This window comes from Spinacia oleracea, chromosome 2 (genome assembly GCF_020520425.1).
Source record: "Spinacia oleracea cultivar Varoflay chromosome 2, BTI_SOV_V1, whole genome shotgun sequence".
NCBI lineage: Eukaryota > Viridiplantae > Streptophyta > Magnoliopsida > Caryophyllales > Amaranthaceae > Spinacia > Spinacia oleracea.
Genome location: NC_079488.1, coordinates 93483044 through 93497592, shown reverse-complemented (window position 1 = coordinate 93497592; position 14549 = coordinate 93483044). Strand labels below are relative to the sequence as shown.

The 14549-nt window shown below is 34.6% G+C and overlaps 1 protein-coding gene and 1 long non-coding RNA gene across 3 annotated transcripts; both read right to left on the bottom strand.

Annotated features, from left to right (window-relative positions):
- Nucleotides 1-3038: 3038 nt before the first annotated feature.
- LOC130467089 (uncharacterized) lies at nucleotides 3039-5909 on the bottom strand. The gene is made up of 5 exons (XR_008927258.1): nucleotides 5422-5909; nucleotides 5280-5340; nucleotides 5077-5203; nucleotides 4366-4429; nucleotides 3039-3380 (listed from the first exon to the last, which is right to left on the bottom strand). It is a non-coding gene; the product is annotated as an uncharacterized lncRNA (long non-coding RNA).
- Nucleotides 5910-8629: 2720 nt separating this feature from the next.
- LOC130467088 (uncharacterized) lies at nucleotides 8630-13394 on the bottom strand. Of its 2 annotated transcripts, none has more exons than XM_056835553.1 (5): nucleotides 12879-13394; nucleotides 12737-12797; nucleotides 12534-12660; nucleotides 11823-11886; nucleotides 8630-9734 (listed from the first exon to the last, which is right to left on the bottom strand). In XM_056835553.1, exon 5 carries the CDS (start codon nucleotides 9725-9727, stop codon nucleotides 9083-9085), a length of 645 nt encoding a protein of 214 aa, XP_056691531.1. In that variant the 5' UTR covers nucleotides 9728-9734; nucleotides 11823-11886; nucleotides 12534-12660; nucleotides 12737-12797; nucleotides 12879-13394; the 3' UTR covers nucleotides 8630-9082. The 2 variants fall into 2 exon arrangements, 1 of the variants encoding a protein (XP_056691531.1); XR_008927257.1 differs by lacking the exon at nucleotides 8630-9734 and adding an exon at nucleotides 10480-10837 and having other exon boundaries at nucleotides 12879-13362.
- Between the last annotated feature and the right edge of the window lie 1155 nt (nucleotides 13395-14549).

Below are 14549 nucleotides of genomic sequence, written 5' to 3'. Positions count from 1 at the left end.
CACAATTAATCTATCAAGGTGAAATGAGATTGTTAGGAATGTTGACTTGTTGACCAACACTCAGCCACCAAATGTTGCAAGTTGGTCCCATATGTTCAACTCTAATAAATTCAAATCAAGTTAGTTTAGATAAGGGTTATAGCCGCCAAAAAAATATAAGTGGTATATATACTCCCTCCATCCTGAAATTATAGTCCTATTTTTTAAATTGGCCGTTTTAAAATTATAGTCATGTTTCTAATTTTGACAATTAAGGTCTCCACTTTCTCATGCTACTATATTAATTAAAAATGCATTGAAAACTTCACCCATATACTATATTCCAATTTCTTATGTACTATATTATTTTTTTCATGTACTTTATTGCATTTTTTCATGCAAGTCAATCATCATTTATACTCTATTCCACTTTTTCATGTACTACAGTCAATTTCTCATAAAATCCTATGTCAAACAGAACTATAAATATGTGACGGAGGGAGTATCTAAATTTTGGATAAACCAAATAAAGTTTAGATAAGTTTTGGATATAGAAAAGAAAATATTTGGCTCACTTGTAAGGATCTTTTCATAAGGTCCATGAACAAATAATCAACTAATTAACCCATTAATGGTAACTTTATTCCTAACATCTTAAGTTAGAATATGAGATTAGTACGGAGTAGTCTCGTATGTATGTGATGTGTTCGTGAATTTTAGAATGCATGTATGTTGACATTAAGAAATAAAAAAGAAATAGCATAGAATGACTACTTTCTTCTTCTTTTCCATATTGTGTCTTAACCGATGGTGTAATACCAATTCAAACATTTCATCATAAATGTCTGATTTAAAAGTTAAGAAAATGTTCAAAAAAATCTATAGAAATAAAATGTGTGATTTTGTCGTCGAAAATGATAGATCTCAATAACACAACTTATATTTTTAATCTCTTAATTTGTGCATGGATTTGGAAGAAGAATATATATACTCACGTGTATTGGCGCACTTCAAGAGTAACAACGGTGGAGTTTTTGGATAAATTCGTGTGTTTGATTTACTCTTTTTTCTTAAAATTGTTTAGACTCCTGTTACCTTGTAAATCGAATGGCAAAAGTGATTTGAATAATTTTAGTTTTCAGTACATAGAATAGAAAATTTGGAAATTCCTATTGTCTTCTTATGACTTCTACTGACATGTTTTATTGTTTTCGTGAAAGAAAATTAGATATTACTGGGTTAATTTCCATAATTTTTTATTTACTTACTTGCTTTTATGTTTGTTATAAAAAATTATTTAATTATTTGTTGACATTTTGTTATCAAATTGCTAAATAAGGAAGATTTTATGATGATATTATTTTGTTTTTCTAGTTTGCTAATTTTTATTAAGTACTAATTTTTTTAAAATTACTAAAATAAGAAGATTTAAATTGTGAATTTACTAAGAGTATTTTAGTCTATTTCATAGGAAATATCAAAAGACCATTTACGAAAATGACTATCATGAGTGACCTTATACTCCCTCCGTATTTTATTAATTAAATGATATACTTTGACCGGCACGTAGTTTTAGGAGATCGAATGCGTTAAGTTTATTAAAATAAGATGAAAGTGAAGTTGTGGGTGAATTATTTATTGTAATAGAAATTAAGATGATACGAATAAGTGTAAGGACCACAAGAATGTGAGAAGTATTAATATTAATATATATATATATATATATATATATATATATATATATATATATATATATATATATATATATATATATATAATATATATATAATTGGAATGCCAATAAAAGAAAGTGTATCCTTTAATAAACGGAGGGAGTAGAATAAAGATTATTATCTCCCTCCCTTAATACTCGTCCCGGTTTGACCGGCACAAAGTTTTAGATAATTTAATTGATTTATTAATTTATTAGGTGGTACTCCTTCTGTCCCGGAATACTCACACCGCTTTCCTTATAAAGTCGTCCCGAAATACTTGTATCGTTTGTGCAAATGACATAGTTTGCTAATTTTATATTGTTTTTTTTCACTTACCTAATGTTCTACTTATATTCCTAATATCTAAAAAACATTAAAAAAATCACCCACCCCCCCCACCACCCTCAAAAAGCTGACACATTTCCCACTAACTACATTAAAAAAAAAATACCAATATCAACTACCATGCACTTAATTAAATAATAAGTCAATTAAATTGACTTGAACTATTTTCCGTTCAAACCGGTGCGAGTATTTCGGGACGGAGGGAATAGTTGATAGTGGAATTTTTTTTTTAATATACTTATTGAAAATGTGTCAAATAGAGGGGTGGGGTGGGGTGGGGGTGGGGATTGAATTTTTTAACGGATATTTCATGAAATACCCCCGAGTTTTGCCTTAATTCACCAAATGCCCATCAAGTTCCAATAATTCACCAAATACCCCTCACAAATGACTTAATACCCCAAATACCCCTTCATGACGTCATCATCCTCATAATCAACCAATTACGATCTAATTACTCACCTAATCCCTAATTAACCCCCTAATTCCTAATTAACCCACCCAATAACCCATTAACCCACCCATTAACATATTAACCCACCCATTAACCCATTAACTCACCCATTTCTTTTTCTTTTCTCACTCCCCTTCCTTCTTCCATTAACCCAACACCCACCTCAAGGATTTCCATGGTTGCCCCCTTCTTCACTCTCTCTCCTCACCACCTTCCTTCTTCCCTGACCTTCCTAGATCTTTCTCTCTCCCTCCTTCCTTCTTCCATTTACGGCTAATTCACACACATCAATTGCAATCCCAACATACAAAAAATCGGGTGAAGAATAATAATACCCAAAATCGAGCATTGAAGAATTGGGTGAAGAACATGGCTAATTTTGATGAAAATGAAAGGGGGTGCGAAAACAGGTGTTTTTTGTTGAGGAAATTGAGTTTGGGATTTATGGAGGAAAGAGAACCCAACTTCGATTTTGGTGTGGTGTTGTCGGAGGAGGCTGGTGGTGTTGGTGTTGTCGGAGGAGGAGATCCGGCGTCGATTGTAACACCCCGACAATTCTCTCTTTTCTAAAATAATCTTTTAATATAAAACGTAGAGAATTATCAAGGCATTATCGCCCGTATGAAAACGTAACGGCTTATTCAGAATTTTGCAGCGGAAAACATAAAACTAACTTTAGGTTTATAAATAATCGATTACAGATTTAGTCCCCAAAAATCAACCAACGAAAATAAGGAAATATAAATAGTACGACGAGTTTAAAGTCCCAATTAACAAACCCAAGTTAACTTAGCAAATCAAAACTAAATACAAGCTCTCTATTCCCGATCCCAATGATGCAACATCTTCAAACCTGCAGATGGACAATGCTTATTGATCCTTAGAGACTGCTCACCAAAGATTGGGTCATCACAGGATCAATAAGGCATAGCCATGATCAACATGCACAAGCAAAAGCACGTAATCAGCAAAGCTGAGCACTACATACTAAATCAATGATAATCCTAACATGATACTATTAAACGATCAATCCTAACATGACACTAATGAACATAAATAAGGGCAGACAAATCATGATAATCTGAAGATCATACTTGACTAGACTAGGCTAGACTGGACTAGACTTTTATAACAATAATATTATTTTAATTGAAATAGGCAATGGACCGAGTTTTCTAGCTAGACGAGGTACGGGCGCGACTCCGTAACCTCAGTGACCTGCGATATCGAGGAACGTTTGACTGAAAATAGGACGCGGTGATCAATCCGGTCCGAATGAAAGGCCATGGGCTACCACCATGAACCCCAACTCCTGTTTGTCCGTCACTTTAGACGTGCACAGTCTAAAGCTATTGCTACTCAGTTTCACTTTACATGATTTACAAATTGACACCCTGTTATGACTCAACAATCACATAAGGCATGCAACTCACATTTATTTATAACTGTTTTTATCTTGGAATTGAGTAAGTGATCACAAAGGCATCTAACAAGACTCATTCCAATTAACTCCAATCTTTTCTTTAATACTAATCAACCCCTGAATATGGGTATAAGGTTTCAACTTACTAAATGAGGTCCTCCGCCCTCATAAAGTAGTGAAAAGCTAAAAAGGGAACAACAATTAACTGATCTGAATTATATACTAAACAATCTAGTGTTCCCAATCAAACATGTTTGCATCAATCTTCCATACTAACATGTTATAATCCTCAAAATGCAATAAAGGTTTAATATGTTCATCCAACAGTGTCAAACATGCAGTTTCAACCCGACTAAGTTCATCAACAACATTAACATAACCAGGTTCATCAATAATACACATGGTTTCAACAATTAGCACACATTCCAAGCACACAGGTATGTACGTACCTTGTGTAAACAAACTGCAAGACCACTTTAATAATTCAAAAGTCGCCTACAAAGAATTCTCCGCCTAAAAACAACCAACAAGGATTCCCAATCAACTTCTAATCGTTCACAGCTATAATAACACATTCTAACTACATCCTAAACATATTTAGGACATTCCCTAACATTAAAACTTGAACATTTGATTTCCTAGCATCATAATTATTGAATCAATGATTGAAATTCGTTGAAAACTCTTTGCAAACATCGTACTTTAAATTTTCAGCAATGTGAACTCATTTAAAAACTTCACCAAGGCCAATTTACGTTCTTAGAACATCGAAACAATAAATTTAATAAACCACAATCGTCCTACCATGATTTACAACCATTAAAACCTTAAAATTCATACTTTAATAATTAAAACCATTATTTCAATCAAATCGCATAATCCGAATATTAATAATTTAATTATATAAAACATAAAATCTGAAATTTATAGTTAAACCATAAAACTATAATTTAATCCAATAAAACATTAATTAAATTTGTAAACATAATTGAAAATCTAACTTAAATATTATTAACAAACTGAAAATAAATTAGTTTATAATATATAATCTGAATTCTAAATATAAATTATCAAAACTAATAATTTAAATTATGAAAACCTTAATTAAATTATTAAAACATAAATATTACATTAATTAAATAAGAGGGTAAAGAATTAACCAAAAAAAAGAGAGGAGAGGGAAGCTGCTGGCCGGCAGGCAGGGCGGCGCGGCAACAGTGGGCGGCGACGCTGGTCGGAGGAGTACGGCGGAGGGTGTCAGCGTCCGCGCGATGGTTGTTGGTGGTGCTGTGCAAGAAAACAATTAAGGAGGGCAACGAAAGGGGAGAACGAAGCAAGAGGTGAGAGGAAGGAGGTGCTTTACCGGCGGCGAACAATCGTTATGGGCGCGGCTGGTGGCGCGGTGGTGGTTGCTGCGAACGAAACTGCGAGCGAGGAGAAGGGATGAAATAACAGAGAAAGAAATAAGGGAGAAGGAGAAGAGGAGGAGGAGGTCGAAACCTTACCAGTGGCGTGATGGTGGTCCGACGGCGAGGGAGGCTGCAGCAACGAAAGTGAAGGCGGGGGAGAGGAACGGCGGCGTGAGGGATAGCAGCAAGGAGGAGCGGCGGTGGCTGAAGCAGAGAGTCTTGTGCGTTTTCACGTGAATGGTGAAGCAAGGGTTTGAGAGTTTTCTTTTGTTTCTCTTTTTATTTTTGTTTCACGTGAAGTTGAATAGGAGAAAGGGTTATGGGTTTATTTGGGGTTATTTATTTTGGGCTTTGTTATTTGGGCTAGGATTATAATTGAGTTTATGTGTTTGAATCAAAAACTGATTAGGATTGTTTTCCAAATTCAAATGTATTTTCGCAATTCAAATTCTTTACAACATGAAATTCTAAAATCATTTTGATTGCATAAATCGTTAAAATATTTAGTATGTAATTAAATAAAATAAATATATGTTAATTATATATTTATTACTAAAATTCGTAAATTCTATTTAAATATAAATAACTATACGTTAAAATATATTAATAAAATTTATAAATTTGCGGGGGATTACAATCTACCCCTCTTAAAAGAAGTTTCGTCCCGAAACTTGGCACGAAAATTCACATATCTTTCCAACTTTTCAACTTATTCTTACTGGAGGAGTACTTTGTGCCACTCTTGTGCACTCTTTTGCCAACTAAAAGTTACTTGTAATATTCACGAACATATTTCCTTACGCGGAGAATCTATTTACTTTGCACCAACATGTATAAGTTGCTAAAAATAAGCATAAAATGCATAAAAATACCATAAAAATAGGTAAAAAGTGCGAATTTCTATCGCATTCTACCCCCTTAAAGAAAACGAGTTACGCCCTCGTAACTCACCCCAGGGAATGACTTTGGATATTTCTACTTCAACGAATCATGCCCCCAAAGCTATATTTCCACTAAAATCATAGCAAGTGGGATTTCTACACTTCTTTCCACACAATGCCTCAACAGGTGACATCGTAATGCTTGCATGGTAACTATTGATGCACGAAAATTCAATCGAACCTGGGTGGCTTTCCCAATTACCCTTAGAGTCAATAACACAGGTTTTCAACATAAATTCCGTTAGTAATCTCAATCTGTCTATTGGTTGCAGGGCGGAAAGAAATATTCATTTTCAATGTTGTCCCCAAGATTCAACTGGACCTTATTGCCAAATTTCAGACTTTTGTTCTCGGTAAGGATCTTATATGTTGCCCTATAAGGGTAATGTCTCCAAATATTCGTAGATAACACCATAACAGCTAACTCTAGGTCATGGGTTTGGTAATTAGCCTTATAAGGTTTCAATTGACGCGACAACAGCTAAATCTAGAAAGTTTCCTCACATTTCTCACTTCACTTGAATTTCGATTCCTTTTTCAACAAGTTGGTCATTGGTTTTGCTTTCTTCCAAAAGTCTTTCACAACCTCCTATAATGGTCATCTAGGCCTATAAAACTTCAAGTATCGGACACGTTCTTTGGAGTAGGTCACTCACTCACAGCTTGAATCTTAGCATGATCTACAGAAACTCCTTCTGTTCAACTTTTCCTTGATACCGAACCTCATTACACTTTTCATGGGTGTATAACTTTTGGGCTTAACTCTTAGCTCTTGCACCAATTCATGTATTTCTTTTCATCTTTTCCAGCCAACAATGATTTCCAACGATCCTGGACCACTCAAATCTTCTCTTAAATTTATTCCCTTACGTAACATAGTTCTCAATCAATTTAGTCCTTCACTTTTCTGTCGGTGTCACTTATACACATATGACTTCAAGATTTGTATACTTCATTTAATAAAACTAGATTCTTCCTAAGCGTCTCCAAGTAATCCTCAAGTGTTTGTCATGCTCTTTCTCATTCCTTGCATAAATGGGGATATCATTAATAACATCATAACGAACTTAATTCGGAATTCGTAGAAAATCTCATTCATCAAATCCATAATTAATGCAGGTGCATTGGTTAACCCAAAAGACGTTACTCTAAAACCCATAATGACAATGACGAATCCTAATGAGGTCTTAGACCCTTATCAGCTATTCCCAATTGGTGGTACTTCAAACGCAAATCAGTCTTCGAGAACACACTCGCCCAATTCAATTGATCCAATATGTCATCTATCCTAGGCAAGGGATACTTGTTATTGATGGTGTTTAGCTCCCTAAAATCGATGCATAATTCCATACTCTTATCTTTCTCCTTAACAAACAACACAGGAGCTCCCCACGGTGATGCACTAGGCCTAATATATTCCTTGACCAAACAACTCTTACAACTGTGTCCTAATTAGCTCATTTCAGGAGGTGTCATGCTATAAGGTTCCTTGGATATAGGTGTCGTTTCAGGATTTAATTCTATAATGAACTCAAAGGCTCTAGCAGGTGACATACTCGCAATTTCACTCGGAAACACATCAATGAATCCATTCACAAAGGTAACATCCTCGATTTTCACTCCAACTTCTTTACTAACCTCTAACACACTATCGAAAAATAGTTCACACTTCTTGTTCATCAAGTCCTCACTTGCATTACAGAAATAACTAAAGGTTTTTGGACTTCTCAAAACATCTATACGAGGTCAATCTTCCAATATGGTTCCTTAATTTTACTTTCTGAATTTCACAGTACGTCTATCTTAGCGTTGTACAAACTTAGCCAATCCCATCCTAAGGTTTATGAATTCTTGTGCCTTTTGTTTTCTCATAAAAAGAGGATAAAACTTTTTCCTTAAGACGGTAACAAATGAATCCCAATTGAATCTCTCAACAACGCTAAGTCTAACCCCATTTTCTCTCCACTGTAAATCGGCTTCATCTTTCAAATACATGACAACTTGACCCACTCTCATATTCTCAAGACAATTCAAATCCCCAAACAATTTCTCAAACTCTCCAATCTGGTTTTCTAAAAAGGTGGGGTCATCTTTTCCGCCAAGAGGCGAATAGCAACAACTAAGTCATTATTGTTGGCCATTCTAGAACGCGGCCTGCAATTAGTATACTCTACTTTAGGTTTGAAACATCACCTATACGTTATCCCATACGATTTAATACTTGAATTGACCATAAAGTTCGCCTCAACCAACAATGTTCACATTAATACACATCATTTATGAAGGCACGACAATCGTTTATGAAGGTGCAACGATCGTCTACAAGGTGCAATAATCATTGAAAAATAATCATCTTCGATAATTCACGAAAGACATTCACACACTGCACATAGGGCATAACCTTTTGAATCATATTGGTCATGAGGGTCTAGATTGGCCCTCACTTTCTTTATGTACTCAAATCATTTAATATTATTGTGGCAATTAAATTGATCCACAATTCACACTGAGTATGCAACCAATGGAAAATTAATCCATGACGTGTTACCTAAAGGTTGGGGTATTATGGAATCCTCAAAATAGAATAAAGAACAATTCCTTGAAAACTTTAACTTTTATTGCTAACTCCATAAATATTTATTACATCCTTCAAAATAATAAAGAACATTTCAAACTTCAATAAACTTTAACTTTAAACTATTGTAGCTTCGCTACTTATTCTCTAAAACATAAAAGAGTTAAATTAACTATTTATGACTTCAAAATATTTGGGGCCTCTTGCCTATCCATTGCTCCTGAAACTTGCGAAGTGAAATTTAGATCTCAAGATTATCGAACTCTTCTTCAGGGTCTTCATCGGGGTCTTCCTCAGGGTTTGCATCTTCACCCATGTCTTCATCTTGATTAGGTTCACTTGCCATCTCCTGTTCACTTTCGAGCTCTGCATCCGAATCACTAGAGATCTCAATGGTTGGCTCATGAGCCGCCGGGTTAGGATACTCTGCCTCAACACCTACATTCTCATTCTCCACAGCTACATCATTTTCCTCTAGGTCATTATTTACACTAATTCCCATAGGTTCTTCTGTAACTGAATTTCCAACATGACTCCCTACGATTTTACCGTCTCTAAACCCACTTTCTGCCGCTTCAATAATGGTGGTCAGAATTTCTGAATCATATTTCCATCTACCATCCCAAGTTCCATACTTAGTCAAGTTTGGAGTCCCATTATCAGAATGCATGTCTTTAAACTTTTCCTTGAGTTCTAGGTATGGAAATTTGTTAGGTAAGCAATTAATGATTGTGGCTGCTATGATATCCTTTCTCATTAAGATAGGTTGCCCTTGAACTTTAGCATAATATTCACATCCAAACACAATTTTCTTCACGTAAATATCAGGGGTTTCTATATCAAGTTTCTCGAAGGATCCTATGTTAGTATACTTGGAAAGAAACATTTTATTCCTGGAATAAACAATTCAAAGTCTCACTAACGATTTTCCAGCCAAATCATAAACAAAGTTCAATAATGCAATAAGTTTGGTGGAAGCAAACAATTCTTTATGCACATTTAAATGTAACATTAAACAATTAGCATACGCACGTACATAACAATCAATTTCTTATGCTAGCATTGACTAGCTGCTAATGCACATATAATTCTATGTTATATGCCTTTCTTATACTACCCATCTCTCATAAACTAAAGCATTGAAATAGTTTAAATAACAAATTAAAAGGACGATAATATAATAAAATTATAACATAGAATAAAAATATAAAATAAATAAAGTAAAATAAATTAAGGAAATGCGTAGCGAATAAATTCGAAAATAAAGTTATTAATTCGAAGAAGATTTATATATATATATATATTTTTTTTTTAAATAACGAATTCTAACTCTTGAAACAATTTAAAAAAAATTGAACTTCTAAAAAAAAATTGTACTCCTTTTTTTTTGAATAATAATTAATAAGAAAAAGAATAAAAATTTCGAAAGTCAATTTAATTCGAATAAATAATTTGATTTCGAACTTAAATAAGAAATATTATATACTTTCAAACAAGGTAAAAGGAGATCTTCCCCCAAAAAAAAGTACCAATTTTTGAACACTATAATACGTAGAATCTCGATTTTTAAGAAATTTATTTTAAATAACTAGATAGTTAGGCGCCTAAAAATTTATTAAAGTAAAACCTTAGCTTCTAGATACCACTTTGTAACACCCCGACAATTCTCTCTTTTCTAAAATAATCTTTTAATATAAAACGTAGAGAATTATCAAGGCATTATCGCCCGTATGAAAACGTAACGGCTTATTCAGAATTTTGCAGCGGAAAACATAAAACTAACTTTAGGTTTATAAATAATCGATTACAGATTTAGTCCCCAAAAATCAACCAACGAAAATAAGGAAATATAAATAGTACGACGAGTTTAAAGTCCCAATTAACAAACCCAAGTTAACTTAGCAAATCAAAACTAAATACAAGCTCTCTATTCCCGATCCCAATGATGCAACATCTTCAAACCTGCAGATGGACAATGCTTATTGATCCTTAGAGACTGCTCACCAAAGATTGGGTCATCACAGGATCAATAAGGCATAGCCATGATCAACATGCACAAGCAAAAGCACGTAATCAGCAAAGCTGAGCACTACATACTAAATCAATGATAATCCTAACATGATACTATTAAACGATCAATCCTAACATGACACTAATGAACATAAATAAGGGCAGACAAATCATGATAATCTGAAGATCATACTTGACTAGACTAGGCTAGACTGGACTAGACTTTTATAACAATAATATTATTTTAATTGAAATAGGCAATGGACCGAGTTTTCTAGCTAGACGAGGTACGGGCGCGACTCCGTAACCTCAGTGACCTGCGATATCGAGGAACGTTTGACTGAAAATAGGACGCGGTGATCAATCCGGTCCGAATGAAAGGCCATGGGCTACCACCATGAACCCCAACTCCTGTTTGTCCGTCACTTTAGACGTGCACAGTCTAAAGCTATTGCTACTCAGTTTCACTTTACATGATTTACAAATTGACACCCTGTTATGACTCAACAATCACATAAGGCATGCAACTCACATTTATTTATAACTGTTTTTATCTTGGAATTGAGTAAGTGATCACAAAGGCATCTAACAAGACTCATTCCAATTAACTCCAATCTTTTCTTTAATACTAATCAACCCCTGAATATGGGTATAAGGTTTCAACTTACTAAATGAGGTCCTCCGCCCTCATAAAGTAGTGAAAAGCTAAAAAGGGAACAACAATTAACTGATCTGAATTATATACTAAACAATCTAGTGTTCCCAATCAAACATGTTTGCATCAATCTTCCATACTAACATGTTATAATCCTCAAAATGCAATAAAGGTTTAATATGTTCATCCAACAGTGTCAAACATGCAGTTTCAACCCGACTAAGTTCATCAACAACATTAACATAACCAGGTTCATCAATAATACACATGGTTTCAACAATTAGCACACATTCCAAGCACACAGGTATGTACGTACCTTGTGTAAACAAACTGCAAGACCACTTTAATAATTCAAAAGTCGCCTACAAAGAATTCTCCGCCTAAAAACAACCAACAAGGATTCCCAATCAACTTCTAATCGTTCACAGCTATAATAACACATTCTAACTACATCCTAAACATATTTAGGACATTCCCTAACATTAAAACTTGAACATTTGATTTCCTAGCATCATAATTATTGAATCAATGATTGAAATTCGTTGAAAACTCTTTGCAAACATCGTACTTTAAATTTTCAGCAATGTGAACTCATTTAAAAACTTCACCAAGGCCAATTTACGTTCTTAGAACATCGAAACAATAAATTTAATAAACCACAATCGTCCTACCATGATTTACAACCATTAAAACCTTAAAATTCATACTTTAATAATTAAAACCATTATTTCAATCAAATCGCATAATCCGAATATTAATAATTTAATTATATAAAACATAAAATCTGAAATTTATAGTTAAACCATAAAACTATAATTTAATCCAATAAAACATTAATTAAATTTGTAAACATAATTGAAAATCTAACTTAAATATTATTAACAAACTGAAAATAAATTAGTTTATAATATATAATCTGAATTCTAAATATAAATTATCAAAACTAATAATTTAAATTATGAAAACCTTAATTAAATTATTAAAACATAAATATTACATTAATTAAATAAGAGGGTAAAGAATTAACCAAAAAAAAGAGAGGAGAGGGAAGCTGCTGGCCGGCAGGCAGGGCGGCGCGGCAACAGTGGGCGGCGACGCTGGTCGGAGGAGTACGGCGGAGGGTGTCAGCGTCCGCGCGATGGTTGTTGGTGGTGCTGTGCAAGAAAACAATTAAGGAGGGCAACGAAAGGGGAGAACGAAGCAAGAGGTGAGAGGAAGGAGGTGCTTTACCGGCGGCGAACAATCGTTATGGGCGCGGCTGGTGGCGCGGTGGTGGTTGCTGCGAACGAAACTGCGAGCGAGGAGAAGGGATGAAATAACAGAGAAAGAAATAAGGGAGAAGGAGAAGAGGAGGAGGAGGTCGAAACCTTACCAGTGGCGTGATGGTGGTCCGACGGCGAGGGAGGCTGCAGCAACGAAAGTGAAGGCGGGGGAGAGGAACGGCGGCGTGAGGGATAGCAGCAAGGAGGAGCGGCGGTGGCTGAAGCAGAGAGTCTTGTGCGTTTTCACGTGAATGGTGAAGCAAGGGTTTGAGAGTTTTCTTTTGTTTCTCTTTTTATTTTTGTTTCACGTGAAGTTGAATAGGAGAAAGGGTTATGGGTTTATTTGGGGTTATTTATTTTGGGCTTTGTTATTTGGGCTAGGATTATAATTGAGTTTATGTGTTTGAATCAAAAACTGATTAGGATTGTTTTCCAAATTCAAATGTATTTTCGCAATTCAAATTCTTTACAACATGAAATTCTAAAATCATTTTGATTGCATAAATCGTTAAAATATTTAGTATGTAATTAAATAAAATAAATATATGTTAATTATATATTTATTACTAAAATTCGTAAATTCTATTTAAATATAAATAACTATACGTTAAAATATATTAATAAAATTTATAAATTTGCGGGGGATTACATCGATTTTGGTGTGGTGTTGTCGGAGGAGGCTGGTGGTGTTGGTGTTGTCGGAGGAGGAGATCCGGCGTCGATTTTGGTGTACGTGGTGTTGTCGGAGGAGGCTGGTGGTGTTGGTGTTGTCGGAGGAGATCAGATGATGATGATGATGATGATGATGAGTGGCGGCGGTGGTGGTAATGTAGGGAGGGAGGACGTGGTAAATGGGGGCGAGGTGGTGGCGGCGGTGATGGGGTCGAGAAGGGAGAAAACGAGGGCGATGTGGTGGCGGAAGAAGGGGTGGTGGCGGAAGAATTGTGAGGAAGAAGATGAGTTAATTAGGAAAAAATGGGTTAATTAGGAAAAATGGGTAAATGAGTGGGTTAATTAGATGGTAATTGAGTTAATTGAGGATGATGACGTCATGAAGGGGTATTTGGTGAATTATTGGAACTTGATGGGCATTTGGTGAATTAAGGCAAAACTCGGGGGTATTTCATGAAATATCCGATTTTTTAATGTTGTTTAGGAAGTAGAAATATATGTGGCCCATAGTTAAGTAAAAGAAATGACGACAACTTTTGTGTAAGATCGCCTTACCGGAAAGACCACTTTTATTGTTTAACTAATTGATTTATTGCTTAACTAATTATTTTTTGTGCTTAACTAATTAGTTTCATTGTTTAACTAATTGTTTCTAGTGCTTAACTAATTAATCTCATTGCTTAACTTATATGATACCAAGGCGGTCTTTTGTGTAAGACCGCCCTTAATTATATAAAAGTTTGTAAGAAACGATGCTTCATTTGTTCACAAACTCGCAACGTTTGATATTTCTACACTATTCACATATTCCACTTTGACTATTGTTGGTAATTTATATGTCAAATAAAACATAATCATGTGAGATCTTGTTAGATTCGTCTCAATAAGTATTTTCAAAATATCAACTTTTTATAATTTTTGTCTGAAGAGAATTTAAGATATTGGCCTCATAAATTGTGCATTGACATGCGTGAAAGTGACAAACATTGCGAATATTTATGAACGGAGGAAGAATAATATAGTAAAAATATGTTATTTATAGAAACGAGATGAGTTTTAAGGACCAGCATTATAAGTAAAATGAGGTGAGTATTTCGGATTCGGATTCA

Bases quoted from the DNA above. Each gene is read 5' to 3' on its own strand.
- LOC130467088 (XM_056835553.1), bottom strand. From the start codon at position 9,727: ATGTTTCTTTCCAAGTATACTAACATAGGATCCTTCGAGAAACTTGAT.